The following is a 19,395-nucleotide window of genomic DNA, read 5'->3' as shown; positions in this document are numbered from 1 at the left end:
TAAGGCATGCTCTAGCACCTGGGGGAAGTTTGATGATAGCAGCGGCTATATTGCTACTATAGCGGCGCTTAAAATTTTGCCTCACATCAAAACAGGGGGAAACCCTCGCAAATTTTTTTTAGGCTAGCGGAGTTTTCAAGCAATCTGATTGGCTAAGAGGTTGGAACAGCGAAGGGTTACAACTAGTTAATCTCCTATTGATCTGTCATTTAACATTATAGTGTGTTTGTAATAAAAGTGTGTCTAAACTGTTACAATTTAAATTTTTCTTTATTCAAAATAACATAAGGTGCAATAATTATTAAATCTGGCATCCATTACACAGCTTTATGTGAGAGATGTTTATTGAATTTATAACGTGAGGAAAGTTATTTTATATTATAGGTAAAATAGTACACTCGGTACTAGATCCTCCCAGCAGTACCAAATGCCACGCCAGGCATGCGTTGTCCGTCATTAATTTCAAGCATATATGTTTCTTTGGCTTGCCTTTTGTTTTACCTGACATCCAAGGCTCTGGGCGTACAAACGTATCTTGAATTTTGAAGTGTAGGCCATCCAAAATCAAGGTTTGGAATATCATTGATGCTAGAGCCCTGACGATAGCATGTTCCTATAGCAAAACCTTGCGAAGAAAACAATAGTGTAGTTGGATCTTAGATGGAATGATGGGTTGTTAATCAAATACAGATTATTCCATAAGTAGATGATTTCGAACAAAGACACATATATAAAAGTTACTATTGAAACCATTGTAATTGCAAGTTATTAAAGGTACTGGATCGATAGATTAGATGTTGATGTCAAGCACAAAGAATAAAAGGATTATAATTTGTAGCTTATAAAAAATGTTTGATATTACAAAAACAAGAAAAGTCTTATTTGAATAAGATCAGACACAAAAACTAAAGTTTTATTGATGAAGACAAGAGTTATCCTATTTATACTAAGTTTTGAATGTCAAAGTAAGCAATTTATCTTGTACAACGCTTATCACATCTGGTGAACCTCAGCATCTAGATAGCCGAGATGCACTTCAATTATCATAGCTTGTCCATGTTGTTGCGCAACGCAAACATATCTGCCCATCGAGAATAACTTAATCATTATAGACACTTGTAGCCCTTCGGGCACAACACTCTTTATTGTTGAGTATGTTGCAGTGAAATCAACTGTATTTTATTTGTGTATAAAATGAACTGAAGATCCTGGAATTGAGTAAAAAAGAAGAGTATTTATACATTTGCAACTAGATCCTTGTTAGTGATAATAGAGACCAATAGGTACTGCTATAGCGATATCTGGCAAATGTTGTTGATGTTTGATTTAAAGAGGTAATCAATGGAAGAGCACTGCTGGCCACAGGAGCCAATTAAAATATTATTCTTAATGGGCTCAGATGAGTAATCCTCATAGCATGCTTTAATGTAGTCATGACAGTTTAAGGCGTGATGTTAGTTATTGAAGTGTAGAACCCTTTCTCTAGGGTATTGTTCAGCTATGCCCTGATGCCATATTTGAAGCACATGTGAGTGTTTTGCTGTCGTGCCTGATCTTCATGTACACATGCGGGAGGCCAACGGAGCTTCAATTTCTAATATTCTGAATGATGGTCCATGGGATTCCGAAATCTATCGACCTTAACATTACGCGTTTCTTGATAGTAACTACCCCTTCAAACTTATATGAAACTTGTAGAGAATTTAAAGGAAAATACAATGGTATTTATATCAAGTGTTTGGTGTACATTGCTCAACTGGTATTTGATGGGATATTTTTTTGCAATTTTTTGACTGTTTTCAAAAGATTAATCAGTATCTGTCATCAAAACATTTTGTTAAGCATTATTAAACATTGTAGACCAAAAAATTTCCTATCAAATGAGACTTTGCTTGAAGCTCTGGCATGACTCTATCATGAAATATTGACAATCTTGTCCTGACCAAAAAATCGTGTCCAGATTTTTTGCTTGCTATCACACGTAGATTGTGAACAAAAATCGATGATTTTGCATGATACCCTTTTTTGGACATATCTAGAGAAAGACGCATTGTATTTGAGTTAGACAAAGACATTTCAGTAGCTTTGCTTAGGATCTATTAGGCTATAAGGGCTTTAAGTTTTAAATGTACATTTCCTTCATGATTTTGCTCAAAATCGTGCATCTTATGAACTTTAACAAAAGTGGCCCAGTGATTAACGATAGAGTCTTATTGGCCATGTAATTTAGTAAAGGATTTACAGGAGTATCGAATGAAATCACATCTGTAAGTGATATTATGTAGCTTGTACATAAACAAGCCTGTTCCAAACTTTTTGAGATGGCAATTGCTATATGATGTGGCAACAATTAGAACGGCCTCCTGGGAAAATGTATGCGATAATGTCATATCTGGTTCTTATGAATGCTGCACTCTTTGCGACAAACCTATTTAGGAAAAAGTATATCGAACGCTAACTGTCGGCTATGCGTATATAGTTTCCATAGGATGTCATATTAAAGCATGTCTAACCGCGTTAAAAGTACCTTACATTCATATTGTACTAAATGTGTATTGCTTCATTTTCCCCCTGCAACATGGTATTTCTTGTTTGAGAAATAGACAGTAGTGTGTCATGGCTAGGAGCAAGATATTTATGTTCTGTAGCAACTATTACATGATAAGTATCCGATGCAAAGCTAAAAATACAGTAAAACTATCATCACTTCTTGTTACTCTGATCTGATATACATGATTATTAAGAGGTGTATTTATTATGAAATTGTAGATGAATTCAACAGAGATATCATGTAACAGGATACATTTTTTTTTTACATTGACAACAAATATTCAATAGCTGCTTGAACATTTCCTCCAGTAGCTAACAAAGCACGAACATTCGAAGATTTTTCCGAGAAGCCCATCTCCTCCAATTGCGCTAATTGTTCTCTAAAACGAACCTCTGGTGGCTCTGATGGTTGCTGCTGCTGTTGTTGCTGTGGCGATTGGAAATCTGAAAGACCACTATAACCACTAGATCATCCTTTTATCAGCAAATGCATCACACATGCTTGCATACGGCAAACTTACCCAAATCCGCCAGCAGGAAATCCCATCATCATTTGTTGTAACAAATTCTGTTGTTGGTTGTTTGCACTCGTTGTGTTGGATGTAGAGTTGCCGGTATTTTGTTGTCCAGCCATCATGGCTTGTTGCATTCTCAAGCTGGCTTGGATAAAGTTGGGATCTGCCCAAAATGGTGTCTGTTGTTGCTGTGTGGATGGTTGTTGCGTTTGTGCTTGTGCTTGTGCTTGTGTCTCATTATTACCAAAAGGAAACATGGATCCGCTAGATCCACCAAGCAAAGCTACAGATTGATGCTGTTAGCAGATTTAAATCGCTTCTTGTATGTGGATATTTACCTGCTAAAGGATTCGCAGCTCCATTGGCACCAGCTCCACCAAGTGCAGCAAAAGGATTGGCAGGAGCAGCAGCAGGACTGGATGTATTGTCAGTTGCATTGCGGTTGGTATTGTTGTTATTAGCGGGAGCAGCCCAGGGATTAGGCAAAGCCTGTGTGTTTAAAGAGTTCTCAGGCACACTTTCCACGTTCAGCTCTCTTGCTAAACGTTGATTGTTAGCTTCATCAGACGAAGATGAACCGCCACGACCCAAAGCAGACTCCATAGGACTTTGAAAGGTATTGTACATTCTACGTAAATGGTTGAATCCTCCAGGAATAGCCTCGATGTTGGACAAGGCACGATCGTTGTTTCGTTGCATCTCCCTCATCAACTCAGGGTTTCTATGGGGGGCTGAAATGAGTAGCCATCCAACAGGTTGTCGCACTATATCTTACCTCATCATCTCCATGGATTGTCTCAGAAAGGCAGGATCATTGATTACGTGGCCTAGCTCTGGATTTTGCTCAACCAGTGCCTTCATTTGCGGATTACTCATGATGATGGAGCGCACAAAGTCTACATTCCCGAGTGTTAATTATGAAGAAGAAGAATACACTGCCTACTACAATCCAACCTGTGTTTCCCATGATATTCTGCATAAAAGGCGAGTCCATCATTTGACGCATCACTTCAGGATCCATATTGGGCATTTGCATATCTCCAAAGGGCGAGGCAGAAGACGAATTGCCACCGAGGCCTGTCAACGTAGAAGGGCTTGGTGTAGGTGGAATAGGAGGGATTGGATCAGATGTTTGACGAGCTGAAGAGGTGGTATTGAGTGTAGCAGGAGTAGTAGTGGCGGTGTTGGTGTTTGTGGTACTGGTACTGGCATTCGAGGCTACAGGAGCTTTGTTACCACCTGAACGAACAACGTGCACCGTGCTTCCAGCAGTAATTCCTAGCAAAATATGATAATCAGTATCCATAGCAGTCATTCCTTGTCTTCAATACTTTACTGCACTCCATTGCTGTGTCCTCACTCTTTAAAATTCTTCCAGAGAATACCAATTTCAAGCTGGAAGCATCCAAATTTCCCATTTTCTCGCCAATTAGTACTTTGAGTCCTTCAACGGTTGTCTCTTCTGGGTCAAATGAAATCTGAAAGATCTGACCAGTGGATGGTCTAACATTAACAGTGATATCAGGCATCTAATTATCTATTTAATAGGTGATATAATTAAATAAAGAGAGATGAGAAGAAGAAAGAAAAAGATCCCCTTTCCTTTTGTAATCAGACGAAATGAGTAATTGCACGCTCCAGCAGCAGCAGAGCATTGAACAGCCGCGCGCACATCTCATTCATCACTTTACCACCAGTGACGTATTCCTTCGTTTGCAATATCAAGATGCACAGTAGCACAAAATCAAGAGATAAATGTCGAAATGTTTTCATTCAAGCAACCAAAATAGGGAATATGTTGCTATCGTCTATATAAGCTTCTTCCTTCTTTCTCATTGCCTCGCTTTCTTTTTTTTTCTTCATTATTCTCAAATCTTGATTGAAGCCAGAAACTGGAAAATGACAGACAACACACCTGTGCCTCAACCAAAGAAAGTCAAAATGCCTACAATGACAGAAGCTGACAAAAAGAGGCTCGGCATACCAGCTGGATCGCCTGCTCCTTCTGCTCATGGAGGCGGAGGCAGTAGCGCCATGATGGCACCCTCCATGATGGGTAGTTCAATGTGCAGTCCAATGATGGGCGGCGGCTATCCTGGCATTGGCGGAATGGGGCCCAATCTCGTATTCAACTTCAATCAACCCTATGGCTATATGATGGCTGCAGTGGCCGAATGTGGAGGCGACGGTGGCAAAGATAAAGATGAAAAGGAAGAAAAGGAAGAAGAGAAACCAAAGCCAGAATATGTCCAAGCTGATCCAACATGGCGAAATCCTCGACTGGTCCAAGCAAAGGGCAAGCCGCTTAAGAAGGAGCCATGTGTTATTCAGTAATCAAATCAGCATTTATAAATTAATACCCTTTTTGTTATATACAATAAATCAACTTGCTAGTTTCGAACATGGATATCAAGTTGAACTGATTGCTTTTGTCGCTTGGAACAGCCTCAAAACCTGCCTTTGTAGCATGCCAGATGGAATCGAAGCTCTGCACTGGCGCTGTAAATTGGTTATATATATATATATAAAAGGTCTATAGAGCTCATATACATCTTTGAGGATGTTTGCAAGCACCTAACGCTATGCTATATTAATGAATGTTTTATCAGTTTGCGCTAAAACAAGTCAATTCATCTGTGAATCGAGTGATTGCTCAACATATATCAATGCTCCAAGTAATGTTTAAAACGTTGGCCAGCCAGGAATATTGGTTTAATTAAGCAAGCAGCGGTCAGATTGGAACATATAACACTTATTCGATGACACAAACAAACCCTGACTTAAAAGCAAAGGGTGTACCCTACCCTCACTCTTCCCAAATTGTCTAATGTGCTCAGCTAGGGGTACTTGGCATCATATTGACAAACAAAGTGTTGCGGTGTACCGCTCAACTCTGTAATAGCAACCTCAAAAATACAGCCTTTTTTTTTTTTTTTTTTTTTTTTTGTTATTATACATCTTGTTCTTGAAGCTGCTTCATCTGATGTGCTCACTGATCTGAATCTCAAACAAGTAATAATACTTTTGTCGATACACGCTATACAATGCGCTACCAATCACAAAACAATCCGAGCAGCTGTCCTGAATAAACATTGCTTGTATTGATTATTGGTAAGCTTTTTTTATAACAGAATCAAGAGCAATCTTAAATGGTGTTGTTGAATGAATGTCCACCCCGCATTTCCTATCATCTCTTAATGTGTGTGCAATGTTGGAATCCCGGTCCAATATTTAGATGCCTGACCAGCAACTTCTTTGATTTCTTTCTTGGACAATTTTGTTCTCATAGATGGGTAGGGATTTAAACCATATAAACCAAATCAAGATCCAGTACTCATGTTTAGCGTTAATTAGCTGATAGCGTAAACGATTTCATTGCAGGTGATGATTCTGCTTGCATTTACCGGTTTTTAAGGAGGTTTCGGGTTAAGATATTAACCTCTTTATTTCTGTCTGTAGGTTGGATTGGAGGTGCAGCAGGAATCATTGTCGGAAGTCCACTCGATGTTCTCAAGGTAAACAAACAACTTTTTTTTTTTTCACTTCCTCTTGCACGCACACATAGATCTGGATATTTAAGTATGGAATACAAAACAATTAGGCACGCTTACAAGCACCTATCAGAACCCATAGTCAATTATCCATTGGGTCGGAACCAGCCAGCCGAATGGGATCATGGCAGACATTGAGAAACATGGTGCAAACTGAGGGGGTAACGTTTACAGGGCAAGCAGGGATAGACATGTAGATTTCCAAACTAACATGACATAAACTTAGCTGGGCTCCATGTTCAAAGGTGTGTTATCGCCTGTAGTTGGATTAGCGGGCCTCAATGCCCTGCTATTTGTTTCGTATGGATCCATTATTCGATACTTTGAGCGCCAATACACAACATCCCCAGTAGACAATGGGCCATTTGAGCCTTCCTTATGGCAAGTGTACTTGGCAGGAGCTGGCGCCGGTGTCGCTTGCTTCTTTTTTTCCACACCAACAGATTTAGTCAAAATTCAGGCACAAATGACCAAGATACCAAAGACCACAGTGGAAGTAGCCAAGGAGATTTATGCAAGAAACGGATTAAGAGGTAGAGGAAATCAAGTTACGGGAAACCCAAGCAGAAATGTTCTGATAGTCTGTACATGAAAAACACAGGTTTTTATCAAGGTGGTGTTATTACCATGATTCGAGATGCACCTAGCTACGGTATTTACTTTTGGGCATATGAGAGTATGAAACGAGTATTGCAAGTAAATCCGGGAGGTGATGCATGGAAACTCCTGTTGGCAGGAGGCGTAGCGGGTACCGTCTCATGGGCATCCATCTATCCTATCGACGTTGTCAAATCACGACTACAGATGCAACACAAGCAACACAATGAAAATACAAGAATTTTGCTAGATCGTCCCTATGCATCGATCAAAGACTGTGTTGTGCGGTCCTACAAGGCAGAAGGAGCGGGTGTCTTCTTTAGAGGGCTGTGGCCGACCTTGATAAGAGGATTTCCAGTCAATGCAGTGACATTTTATGTTTATGAGCTTGTCATGGTTTTGCTCAAATAGATTGTATATATATATATATATATATTTATAGAATGAAATAAAGGACCCCCCCCCCTGACATTCAGTCAAAGGGAAAGAGAGTATGCCATGCTAATGCAACAGTTTGCTAAACACCCCCTCTAGTCAATACAGGTGATCTGTCGCCATTCTGTATAAATACAAGCGGCACATTTGGTTGTCAATAGTAATCATCTGCCTTTTCATCTCCACTATGGTGCCGCTTCATCCACATGTATCACTATCCGTGAGGACAGACACAATCACATCATCTGTGCCCTCATCTACAGCGACTGTTCAAAAATACAAACTGCCATTCTTATTCAAATATAGATCAAGCAAAATCTTTGTATTTTGGACAGCTGCAGTTGGCCTGTTTACCAGTGTATGTTAACGTGATCTCGCATTGTACTTTGTGTGTACTGATGCAGATTATTTATCTAGACATTTGTACACTCCATCTTATTTCCACTATCACCATTTATCGTGGCCCGCATTAGAAATCTTGATAAAGACTGGGCGGATCACTCAAAGTCAACTGCCATTACAGCGAATATCGAGATGACATCCAGGGACACTGGCATTCTGGTTGCTCTGTATGCAGTAGGCTTGTTATGTAAGGCACGCATATATATATATATAACGAAACCATGCTCTAACATTGCAATAGCTGGATCACCGTTATTTGGATGGTTGGGGGATAGAATCAAACAAAGAAGATTGCCAATGCTCCTAGGAACCATAGCCTCGATGGCTGCCAATCTGCTATTCATGCTATCTACTACTTATCCCATGCTGCTCATTGCTCGCTTTCTACAAGGCGTCTCCAATGCATGTGTCTGGACCATGTGCCTCTGTTTAATAGCTGACAACTGGCCAAAAGATCAGCTAGGTGTGCAGATGGGCAAACTGGTTGGGTTCTATCCATTAGGAATGATGGTTGGACTACCCGCAGGAGGTAGGTTACTATGCGATACACCGTTATGCACACAAACTAACCTGATCCTTCACTAGGATGTAAATATGAATTGTACAGCGTCATTGACAAGACCGTTTATCTAACTCTATCCATCCTATAGTATTGTACAGCGAATTAGGCCATGGAGCGCCATTCATAGCTTCCATGATCCTCAGTGCCATTGATTTACTGATGCGCCTAGTTATCATTGAGCGTTCCAGTGCGCCAAAGGAATGGTTTTACGATCAAGATTTGCAAAAAGATACAGAGAAACGCACCAAGACGGTTGACGATGATCTTCAAAATAGCCCTGAACCTGGCACAAGTCGTGTAACCTGGGTGCAATTGCTAAAACAACCAAGGCTTATCGTATCGCTTGCACTAACAGCCATTGTAGCCACTGTGATGAGTGCCTTTGAGGTAATATTGACATTTGGATAAAGTTATTGCACTATCTCACTGTATACCAAACACTTGTCATAGCCAACTCTATCCATGCGCTTAGCTCAAGAATGGGGCTTCAATGCAGCAGGCTGCAGCCTGATTGTTTTAGCCTACATGATTCCTTCCATCATTGCCAGTATTGTTTGTGGTTGGCTATGCGATCGTTATGGCACTAAAATAGTTGCGCTTGTGTCATTGCTGTTGGCAACACCATCGTGTTTGCTGATTGGATTTCCAAGTCAAGAGAGAGGCTCGTTCTGGCTACTGGTGCCAACTCTTATTATGGGCGGTATCACGATTGCCGGATGCCAGGCACCTGTATTCCCAGAAATTGCAAAAGTAGTGGACAAGGAGAATGGAAGCTCAAATTCATCGGATGGTTTAGCCCGAAGCTATTCATTGTTCAATGCTGCCTATGGCGTTGGCATGTGTGTGGGTCCTCTTATAGCAGGCTATCTCTATGCAAGCATTGGGTTCTTTTGGCTGTGCACTATCTTGAGTATGCTGTTCTTTTGCTTTATACCATTAGCCTATTTGTTTATTGGCGATGGCCGAAAATTCATCGTCAGAAATGCAGCAGCAGCAGCAGCAGCAGCAGCACCAGCAACAGCAACCGATCATCATGATGCTGAAACTGTCATGACAGCAGAAGCAGACATTGAAACAAATACCATAGTGATTGTTGTACCTGAATCAAATCTCTCACTGACAACCGTTACTGTTCCCGATGAAGCAAACTCCAAGTAGGCGCCATCTTCTATCATCATAGGTCTGCATAACGCATTTGCATCCAAAAGATCACCTGGTTTATCTTGGATTGTTTTATTCGTTTTGTTTCCCCGTCGCTGTGTATATAATTTTTCCCTCTTTTTCACCTTTTATATTTCTTCTTTCTTGTGTATACAGACTTGTATCAACACATTTAATACCTAAATCAAATAAAATTTATGCACAAAGATATTCTCAAAGTTGTATTGATTGGAGATGGCGGTGTAGGCAAGGTATTTTTTTTTTTTTTTTTTTTTTTTTTTGCTAAATGCTTATCAAAATACTCGACTAAATCATCCTTTGTAGACGAGTCTCCGTAACCAAGTAAAAGCACCTCAACAAAGCAGCCACACCAAATGATATCAATACTAATATCTACATTTAGTATATCCACAAAAGATTTACCAATGCGTATAAAGCGACGATTGGTAAGGGGAAGGATCGACACTGAAATCGCACATGCTGATCGAGATATTAGGTGCTGATTTCATTACAAAGGAAGTCGAAACCGACGATGGTAAAAAGGTTACGATTCAAATCTGGGATACAGCGGGCCAAGAGAGATTTCAGTCGTTGGGTGTAGCCTACTATCGAGGAGCAGACGCCTGTGTTTTGGTGTATGATGTTAACAACTTTTTGTCTTTTCAACATTTAGGTGGGTATATTGTGGGTTGAACGAATGACGAGGATTTGCAATTGATGAGGCATTTACAGAACGATGGAGGGAGGATTTCTTGAAGCAATCATCATTGCCGGCCGAAGAAGCCAAGATTTTTCCCTTTATTATGATTGGAAACAAGATTGATATTGACGATAGAGTGGTATCAAGAAGACAAGCCAGAGCTTGGGCCGAAGTTCATTCCAGCGACAGGATGCAGATTCCATGTTTTGAGACAAGTGCGAAAAATGGAGATAACGTAGAAAAGGCATTCGCTCAAATAGCAAAAATGGTAAAAGTGCCTCAAATGGAACTAGACATGAATGAAAGCCATTCCTTTTCATTAACGAGTGACACAAGATCTGTGAAGAAAGGTTTCTGCTGTTGAGAAGCTGGAAGAAAAGGAGGATTTAGACTCTTTAATTGTAATATTATGTGCCATATATTTACCTTTTATATAAATATATATATATATATATATCTTTTCGATCATTTATATTGACGAAAAATAATCACTCAACTTACCTTATACAATTCTACTCTATACTTTTAATAAAATGTAATTCGTAATATATCCTGAAACATTACTTGAACTTTGAAGATCTCTTGCCAGCAACAAAATAGATGGATCCAAATTACCAGTGCGGCAAAAGTTGACCATTGAAACTTAGTCAGCATGTGAAAACTCAAAATATAATCCCCACAGTTTTCCCAGTTGAAATCAGTAATATATTTCTTTCTATAATTTATTCAACCACCTCTTTCCTCTCTTTCTGTTCATCTTGTGAAAATAGTATAACATGGCAGATTCATCATCATCTTCTTCTTCTTCTTCTTCTTCTTCCTCAGCAGCTGCACCCACCAATAGTCTCAATAATCTATTGAATCAGACACCACCAGTTGCATCCCCTAGCACTCAGGTGGCTGCAACACCTACTCCCCCTCCTGCTGCAACTACGCCCACATCATCCGCCACAGAATCAACAGCTACAGCTGCTATCCGTGAAGATATGATTAAGCCTGCAGTATCATTCCTTTCTTCACCCAATGTACGTTCTGCTGACAGAGAGAAAAAGATTGCATTTTTGCAGAAAAAGGGGTTGACTCAAGCTGAAATTACTGAGGCATTCAAAAGAGCTGGTGTAGCAGCCGATAGTACAGTTGCCATAACCACAACAACCACTACTGCAGCGAATAATGTAAGCTCCTAATGTGATTTGAGACCGAGAACATATGAAAGCTGATCTTTCACCCTGCTAAACAGATTGCTGCTACGGCCCCTCAACCACAATATCAACAGCAACAACATTTAGCACCTGTTCTGCCATCAAGAAACGTGAATTACTCGGCACCACAGATTGTATATCTTCCACAACCACCTAATCCTCCTGTTCCAGTGGAAAAAGTGTTTGCAATGGCCGTCATTTTGGGTATGGGAGCTGTTGGATTAACAGCTGGTGTTGTTGGTATTTTAAGAGTAAGTGAAATTACTTAATTAGGGAAATCCTATATTGACGGATGTTTGCTATATCAGCGTTTCATTGCACCTATTTTCAATCGCATTGCTGAATATCAACGTACTCGCTACAACCAAAGAAAAGAGATTGCGGATCGACTACTCAAATCTATCAAAAGCTATAATACAGAAAATGACGATTTGGACGCATTGATAGATCAAGGAGAGGAAAATACAGTTGCGGATGCCTTGGTAAAGCATCATTCTGACATGTCCAGCAAGATTGACAAATTACTCGAAACCTCTCGTGAGCGTATTGCAACAGCCATGAAGGACAAGACGTACAGCAATTTCCGCTCTGAATTGACAAGCTTTAGAAATATCATCACCTCACCTACATCCGATAACACATATTCCGGTTACTCTCCTAGCCATTACATGCGCAACACTTCTTCAGATTCGCCCGCTGTGTCAGGGTTAAAGAGTGATATTCGTAGTCTCAAGGCAGTTTTGTTGAACAGAAGAAACTTTCCTACAGTCTAAACCATTGTATTTCGTATAAATACCCTTATGCTCTTGTTGATTATTTCTTAATAAAACTATAAACCTGCTATTTATGTGCGCTGATGCCGCAATGCGACGGTGATGCAAAAGGCAACATGGATTAAAGTAAAATTCTTGTAGGCATCTTCACTATCTATACTGTAATGCATTCAAAAAAAAAAAAGTAGACAAGCTGATCATATCCTTAAAGAATTGTGTGCCATACAAGGTAAATAAAACCACTGGCAAAGCCGGCAATGGGGAAAGGTTTTACCGTAGCGAAGCAAAGATGCAAAGCCATGATAATAAGGCGTCTAATCCAACACTTGGTAACATTGATCTATATGAGGGCTTAATCGCAGCGAAGCAAAGGTGCAAATTTATGACAACTAAGCATCCAATCCAGCATTTGATAGCAGTATTGATCTATACGAGGGCTTGGTTGTAGCGAAGCGGATATGCAAAGCCATAGTATCTAAGCAGCAAATTCGATTTCTCATTTCCTTTATTAATAAGCTTACCAGCAACATAGCGCATCAAAATTTGCATGAATCAGCTTTACCAAAATCAATGTTCCTTCTATTCGAATTAAAAATTGCTCAAGCCTCAGAACTGCCTTTTCAGTAAATTGCAGCTACTAAAGATGTGATTTAAGCTGTGTAAATTAAACTCTATAAAGCAATACATAACTAAATTTGACAGTTTTCAAGCCTTCCTATCTTGACATGTAGGCGTTGATGAGCCGCTGGAATGACACCAAACAATTGCACTTGAGTAGTAGTAACTTTCTGACACCTTTGCTCAATTTTTTGGGGATCCAAAAAATATGATCAAAAATCGTCCAAAAACCATGAAGGGTACCTCATAGTTTTCATCAAAAATCAAACGATTGCGTTTTTCACCTTGAAAATGAAGACTTTTACTATGGTACATATCAAATCAAAATGTTTCTCTCGATCCAACGTAACCTCTGAAACCACTTTTACGAGGTTTTCATATGCAAAATATAGCTATTTTCGCTAAAAACCTCATTTCAAATTTTATTAAATTGCTCAATAAGTTCAGTCAAAACACTTATTACAGTTAACACCATTGGAAGCGCCTTGAAAAGTACTTCAGGAATGTATTAAGAAGCGTAGGGTGATCATCACAATTTTTATAGTCAGATTTCATAAAATAGATTAAAGAAGTCGAAAAAAAACGAAATCTATCCAATCTTAAACAAAAAAAAAAAAATAGCTGAGCTTTAATTGATTCTGGTGGCGGCATTGCTGCTGGCTGACCTAAATGCCTTTCTGTTGATGACAATGATGATTGCAATGCTGATTAGATGGGATCATGGAATTGAAAGGACAATTGCCTAGCGCAAATACTTTTTTGGGAGAGTTTTGCCTCATGAAGGTGTCTTTTGCAATGGCAATATCTCAAAAAAAAAAAAAAGTCGCTGTATATCTTACACAAGTCCTGTATTTACTTTGACCAGCAAAGCGTGCAATTGATACAAATTCATGAGGTATCCCTCATGGAAAATCATGAAATTTTGATCAAGAATTACCCATCCTCAAAATCTGTAAAAATGCAAACTAATGATAATACTATCCAGGGAGAATGCGTTGATGTAATTTAAAGCATTAGGCAATCTCGAGAACTACCAAAATACGCCATTTTGCATACATTTCTGATATATTTCTGATGCAAATGACATGTTCATGCACAGCGAGCTTGCAATAACAATTGTCTTCATTTTTATTCTGCACCGCTTTAATATATCAGCAACATAGCAAAGACATCAAGATAGTAACAAACAAAAACAGCCCATACATCAAGATATCTGAGCATCTGACAATTCACAAATAACAGGGCCAGCCGATGTGTTCAACGCAATTCCTTTGTAGGTGGCTATACCACTAGCATCAGTCTTGAGAAACGAGGCTACCTGTTCAAAGACTTTTTGTTTTGGCTTTAATACAGCGTCAGTCTGTCCTTGCCAATCCACGCCCTCTAAAGCAACTCGTTCACCAATGATGCTGTCTGTTGGTGGCGATAGTAATCGCACTGTTTTACTGTCAGCAGTGGCCGCGGCGAGCAGCATACCTTGCGACAAGACACCTCTAAATTTGCTAGGCTTCAAATTGCTTACGACAATCACATTTCTGTTCTGAAAGTTGAATAATCGAGTAAGTAACTCTTCTTTTATGCAACATTCTGTCCAGCTTACCAAGAGTGACTCTATTGGCATGAAGGGTGCAAGCCCACTCACAATGGTACGAGGATTTGGCATAGCCTCTGTTGTCTCTGCATTCAAGTCAACTAACATACAAAGGATGAGTAATCAGACTCAATGGCATCCAAGGCCTTGCGATCAAACTATTCACCTTGCTCGATAAACAAGTGTGCTGCATCAGGATGTTGCTCGATTTGTACAATCTTGCCAACTCTGAAATCCACTCGATGAATCAGGTCATCTGAGGCAATTGTATGATTCAATCGTGGTTGGCAGACCTTCCGCATCAAGTTGTTGAGGCGAACAGTCTTCTTTGCAGCAGCCGTTACAAGCATGTCGAATATGCTGAACAATGAAAAAAAAGTAGAAAAGTTAATGTGCTTTGCGAACGACAAGGGGTCAGTCAATCTCAATTTCTAAATAGCGAATTCTTTTTTTTTTATTGATGCATTTGTTTTTTTCTATACTAATAATACACAGTTCTTTGAATATAACGTTGTTGCTTGGGTGGTTTGCCGTAAATAGGTTCATCTTGCTTAAGAATCTCGCTGTAGATTTTGCTGACAGTGGCGTCCCATTCTTGACGGAAGAAGGTGGCACCGGTAGCCTTCAAACCATGAGCATCTGCCAATTTCTTTGCGTCAAAATGATCTCTGCTCTCCACCTTAATATCAACCTTATCTTGACCTTCGTTGGGCTGTTCATATGCAATTACAGTATAACGGTGATATTTGGTGCCCTTTTGGGGATGAGGAGGAAGATAATCCAAGACAGAATCACCACCCTTGACAATAGGTGAGGCAGCTGATAAAGACACATTTGATCTAAAGCACAAACGTATTAACAACCGTAATCCCAATCATCACATATCCATTTAACTTACAATAACCAATGACAATGTTGTTGATATGTTTGATTAGTTACATCAGGTGAATCGGGATCAACCAACATTAAAGTGTACAATTTGGGTTCGGGATGGAAGTTTGTAATTTCGATTTCAGGGGGTTCAATGCTCTATTTATCAACCTGTTAAGCAGCTCATCTCAAATCACTCTACTTCAGCAGAATACGCTACCTGTTCAGGCTTCAGAAATACACCGGGTTCAACTTGGCCTTCAGCTAATTTGACATTGACTTCCACTGTGGGCTCTAATCCAGGAGCTAAAATATCGGGAATGACATTCATTTGAGTCAAACGTTCCATCAATTTACTCTTGGGTGCCTTTTCAAATTGTTTTTGACGCATGTAACGATAGACAGGCTTTTCCATATCGACTATACAAATCATTTAGTACTACTCAACAGGATAAATGTCGATGATTGCTGCTATTACTCTTTCCAAGCTTAAAGTTCTTTTGCACTTCGGGTTCGTTCAGCTCTGATTTAACTTGCAAATCAAACTTTAATGCATCAAGTGCCTTGATTTGTGCAGGTGTAGCATCTAGATTAAAGAAACGAGTGTGTCAGCCAGGGTAAATGCCAGATGCCATCCCACATGTCAAGTATTTTACTCTTTGCAACTCTGGTAATTTCCTTCTCTAAACGCTCCAACATGTTGAGTCTCTCCTTCTTGTCAATTTGAATCAATTTGAGAGCTTCCTCATAAGCGGTGTGGTTGCTAGCATTTGTTGAAGCTTGACGTGCAGCCTATAAAATTTACATGGGGGTGTCAAATTAATTCACATCCAGGGACATTTGAAGTGCTTCCACAAACTGATAGTTACATTCAGCCTAGACGAGCATCGAGATAATTGAAGAGAACGTTTCGATAAACCTGAGAACATTTTCTGCTTGAATCGTGTTTATTAGAATAAGAAAAAAGAGAAATACAAAAAACTCTATCAAGAGGGAAAAATGTGTATATGGGGAGGGCCTGGTTTTGCAATGTTTTATTGTGACTTTTTAGAAAGAAGGGGAGGGAAGTGCGAAGGCTAGTTGAGACGGCGATTACAAGAAGAAATGGGTGTATTGTCTGCTTTCGACATGTACTTCCATATCAGTTAATTTGTATTCATTTAGTTCTTGTTTGATTTTCATAGCCATCATAGGGGTTAATTTCTGACAAGTAGCGTTGTTATCACAGCGACGATCATAATCAGCCGCTGAAAATGTTTCATGTACTTGGATTGTGCTACAAAATTGAATTCTTCTTTCGGTAGTAGCCGCTAGAGAACTTGTGGATGAAGAAGCAGGTCGTAATTTAGGAGATCCATGTAAGCCGAGGCCATAATGCAGACCAATGGTGGGCTTGATATACTCTTCGTCGTTGTGCTTGATGGAAGATGCGGTTGAGGGTGTTGGAGATGGCAATCCAGGTTCTGGTAAATGAATGAAGTTTCTCTGAGTGTTGGTATTATTATTATTAGTACTATTATTATTAGACACTGTTGTTGTTGTTGTTGTTGTTGTTGTAGCAGGAGGTGGTAAACGAGTAAATGAAGAACGTGATGAAATTGCAGAATTGGGCGAATCAGGGGTAACGTTATTATTACTTGTTGATGAAGATGAACGCACTGTAAACAAATGTGAGTAAAAGAGCCATGCCATCAACACATGCTTTGTACCATTACCTTTCAAGCCGCCCTTTCTCGTTGGAATGCCAGCTATATCGTTGCTGTCGGTATCAACCCTCAATTGAGGCTTCTTCTTTTCTTGTTTGATCAATTGACGTAAATCTCCTGAAGAATGACGTCTGGAAGCAGTATTATTTGTTGGTGCCGTAGAGGATGATGATGACACTTGCTGTGGAGCGGTGATTTGTGATTTCTTTTGGGTGTCTAGGTCTGAAACCGAAGAGCCTCGTTGAAATAGACTAGATAACGAAGCGATGGATCTGCGTCGAAGCGACATTGGATTTCTACTGTCTACCGAGGACTGAGATAAAGGCGAGCCCACCATGGAAGAGGATGATGCAATTGATGAGTTGGATCCATTTCTCTCGGCTAGAGAAGCCAAATCACCAGATGAATCGGAAGATGATCTAAGGTTGTTCATACTAAACACTTTTCGAAGTCTTTTGGATAATGATAATTTTGTATTGACAGACATTTCGGATTGAATAGATACACCGGAGCTGGAAACAACTGATCCTGTCATGGAAGGTCTGCGTTCCTGAGATGCTGGTTTGATCTGTGGAGGCGACTGTTGCTGTAATGTCTTTGCACTGTTCATGCTACGGCGTCTGCTGTTTTTGACAGATGAAGATGAATCGACTGGGTACGAGGAGGAGGAGGATGATACAGATGAGGATGTGATAGATGAAGCAGAGTTGTATTTTGTAGATTGCGAGATTGTTGCTGGTTTGGATGAAGACTTTCTCCCATTTGGCCTCAAATGCGCAGAAGGATTTGTGGTAATTGGTGTTGATGTTGATTTTTGGACCTGGATATGGCTACCCTTGCTACCATTGGAAACCTGTGTTGAATTACTTGGTACTCTAACACGTGTTCTGTGCGGCCGTGTTTGTTGCTGTTGCTGTTGATGTGGTAACTGTGGTTGGAAATAGTTTGTATTATAGTACATTGGATTCGCTTGTGCCATAGCCAATTGCTGTGATTGAGTGTAATTCCAAAGATCTTGCGAATTCTATATCAAAACACGTTTTTAATATTAGTTTTAAGCTTACTAAAGTTAAGAGGGAGAAAGAGATCTTAACCAATTAAAGCATAATAAAATATAAAAGTGCATAAAATTTATAAATAACCTAATAACCAAAAATAGAGGTTGTGCAACCAATTTTTGGCGAAGGCGCGAAAAAAGATCGAGTGATTGTAAGGGTTGGGGAAGGGGGGAGGTGGATTATCCAAGCAAAAAAAAAAAAAAAAAAAAAAAGTGAGGAGAGCAAGGCAAATGATGAAGGAGAAGATGGCAAGGAGTTGTTATTATTATTTACCTGGTCAAATCTTAGAGATGTTGAAATGTAATTTGCTAATGCCACATCTTCATCTTCTACTGGATGATTTTGCTGTTGTTTTGGTGCTTGTTGCTGTTGCAAAAGAGCTGGATTGTGTTGAACTGTAGTTGCCATGTCTGATTTTTTTTTTCTGTGATTTGATGGGATTATGTAATTTTTTTGTGTGATTTGTTCAGATAAAAAGTAATACGATAAGATGAAAAGGAGAAAAAGAAGAGGAAGAAGAAGAGGAAGAAGAGAGGTTATATAAGTTTTCTTTTTTTTTTTTGTTTGAGAAAAAAAAGAGGATTTACAATAAAAAGGAGAGAAATTAAGGTATGTTGAGATTTGGTTATATACAAAAAATAAAAGAAAAGAAATTAGATGTAGTGTATTGTTAGTTTGAGATGCTCTTGTAAATGCGATTTATCAGAGAGGCATTCAATAACAAATAATGAAAAAAAAAAAGATAAAGAGAGGAGATAAGTGATCAGTGAAAGAGAAAAATAAATGTGTATATATAAATGAGAAGAAATGGAAACTTGGAAAGGTTGCACAATTGCCGTTCTCCGCCTCAAACCACTAAATTATCATTTATATTGCTTTACAACACTTGTTTTTGACCAGATGTAAGATGCTCTCGTATTTGATACCATCTACATCCCATGCTTAGGATGCAAGGCATATACGTGTCATTTTAAGATTATAGAAAAAAGCGTACATGTAGAAATACTCATTTTTATCTAATTTAGATGTGCATGTGCAATCGTCTAAAAATGATCATGTACTGCAAGAAACAAGGCCTACAATGAAGCTTCTACAAATGAATTT

General features: G+C 39.3%; 9 protein-coding genes across 9 annotated transcripts; 5 read left to right on the top strand and 4 right to left on the bottom strand.

Annotated features, from left to right (window-relative positions):
• Positions 1-2,812: 2,812 nt before the first annotated feature.
• Positions 2,813-4,594, bottom strand: VAC7_2 (Vacuolar inheritance and morphology protein; the record flags this gene model as incomplete). Its single annotated transcript, XM_064825998.1, has 6 exons — positions 2,813-3,014; positions 3,072-3,348; positions 3,404-3,786; positions 3,841-3,961; positions 4,020-4,343; positions 4,402-4,594. The coding sequence occupies 6 exons, from the start codon at positions 4,592-4,594 to the stop codon at positions 2,813-2,815; spliced, it is 1,500 nt and encodes a 499-aa protein (XP_064687512.1).
• Positions 4,595-4,964: 370 nt separating this feature from the next.
• Positions 4,965-5,399, top strand: ATC70_006726 (uncharacterized protein; the record flags this gene model as incomplete). The annotated part of the gene is made up of 1 exon (XM_064825997.1): positions 4,965-5,399. The coding sequence occupies one exon, from the start codon at positions 4,965-4,967 to the stop codon at positions 5,397-5,399; it is 435 nt and encodes a 144-aa protein (XP_064687511.1).
• Positions 5,400-6,354: 955 nt separating this feature from the next.
• spn4_3 (Septin spn4) lies at positions 6,355-7,624 on the top strand (the record flags this gene model as incomplete). The annotated part of the gene is made up of 6 exons (XM_064825996.1): positions 6,355-6,358; positions 6,420-6,446; positions 6,525-6,580; positions 6,667-6,777; positions 6,843-7,149; positions 7,218-7,624. 6 exons carry the CDS (start codon positions 6,355-6,357, stop codon positions 7,622-7,624), a joined length of 912 nt encoding a protein of 303 aa, XP_064687510.1.
• Positions 7,625-7,835: 211 nt separating this feature from the next.
• ATC70_006724 (uncharacterized protein) lies at positions 7,836-9,770 on the top strand (the record flags this gene model as incomplete). The annotated part of the gene is made up of 5 exons (XM_064825995.1): positions 7,836-8,006; positions 8,066-8,237; positions 8,292-8,579; positions 8,701-8,999; positions 9,063-9,770. The coding sequence occupies 5 exons, from the start codon at positions 7,836-7,838 to the stop codon at positions 9,768-9,770; spliced, it is 1,638 nt and encodes a 545-aa protein (XP_064687509.1).
• Positions 9,771-9,970: 200 nt separating this feature from the next.
• ARO4_1 (3-deoxy-7-phosphoheptulonate synthase) lies at positions 9,971-10,837 on the top strand (the record flags this gene model as incomplete). Its single annotated transcript, XM_064825994.1, has 5 exons — positions 9,971-10,024; positions 10,098-10,115; positions 10,177-10,219; positions 10,270-10,446; positions 10,506-10,837. 5 exons carry the CDS (start codon positions 9,971-9,973, stop codon positions 10,835-10,837), a joined length of 624 nt encoding a protein of 207 aa, XP_064687508.1.
• Positions 10,838-11,249: 412 nt separating this feature from the next.
• On the top strand, positions 11,250-12,448 carry ATC70_006722 (uncharacterized protein; the record flags this gene model as incomplete). Its single annotated transcript, XM_064825993.1, has 3 exons — positions 11,250-11,648; positions 11,714-11,926; positions 11,984-12,448. The coding sequence occupies 3 exons, from the start codon at positions 11,250-11,252 to the stop codon at positions 12,446-12,448; spliced, it is 1,077 nt and encodes a 358-aa protein (XP_064687507.1).
• A 1,822-nt stretch (positions 12,449-14,270) lies between these two features.
• Positions 14,271-15,007, bottom strand: aps2 (AP-2 complex subunit sigma; the record flags this gene model as incomplete). Its single annotated transcript, XM_064825992.1, has 3 exons — positions 14,271-14,606; positions 14,667-14,758; positions 14,824-15,007. 3 exons carry the CDS (start codon positions 15,005-15,007, stop codon positions 14,271-14,273), a joined length of 612 nt encoding a protein of 203 aa, XP_064687506.1.
• A 131-nt stretch (positions 15,008-15,138) lies between these two features.
• Positions 15,139-16,456, bottom strand: TUP1_2 (general transcription repressor; the record flags this gene model as incomplete). Its single annotated transcript, XM_064825991.1, has 6 exons — positions 15,139-15,496; positions 15,556-15,686; positions 15,748-15,947; positions 16,006-16,113; positions 16,184-16,319; positions 16,397-16,456. 6 exons carry the CDS (start codon positions 16,454-16,456, stop codon positions 15,139-15,141), a joined length of 993 nt encoding a protein of 330 aa, XP_064687505.1.
• A 163-nt stretch (positions 16,457-16,619) lies between these two features.
• On the bottom strand, positions 16,620-18,699 carry ABZ1 (para-aminobenzoate synthase, (PABA); the record flags this gene model as incomplete). Its single annotated transcript, XM_064825990.1, has 3 exons — positions 16,620-17,185; positions 17,243-18,257; positions 18,565-18,699. 3 exons carry the CDS (start codon positions 18,697-18,699, stop codon positions 16,620-16,622), a joined length of 1,716 nt encoding a protein of 571 aa, XP_064687504.1.
• Between the last annotated feature and the right edge of the window lie 696 nt (positions 18,700-19,395).

The sequence above is a fragment of the Mucor velutinosus genome (assembly GCF_035048745.1).
Source record: "Mucor velutinosus strain NIH1002 chromosome Unknown tig00001547, whole genome shotgun sequence".
Lineage (NCBI taxonomy): Eukaryota > Fungi > Mucoromycota > Mucoromycetes > Mucorales > Mucoraceae > Mucor > Mucor velutinosus.
This window is presented reverse-complemented; position numbering and strand designations above follow the sequence as displayed.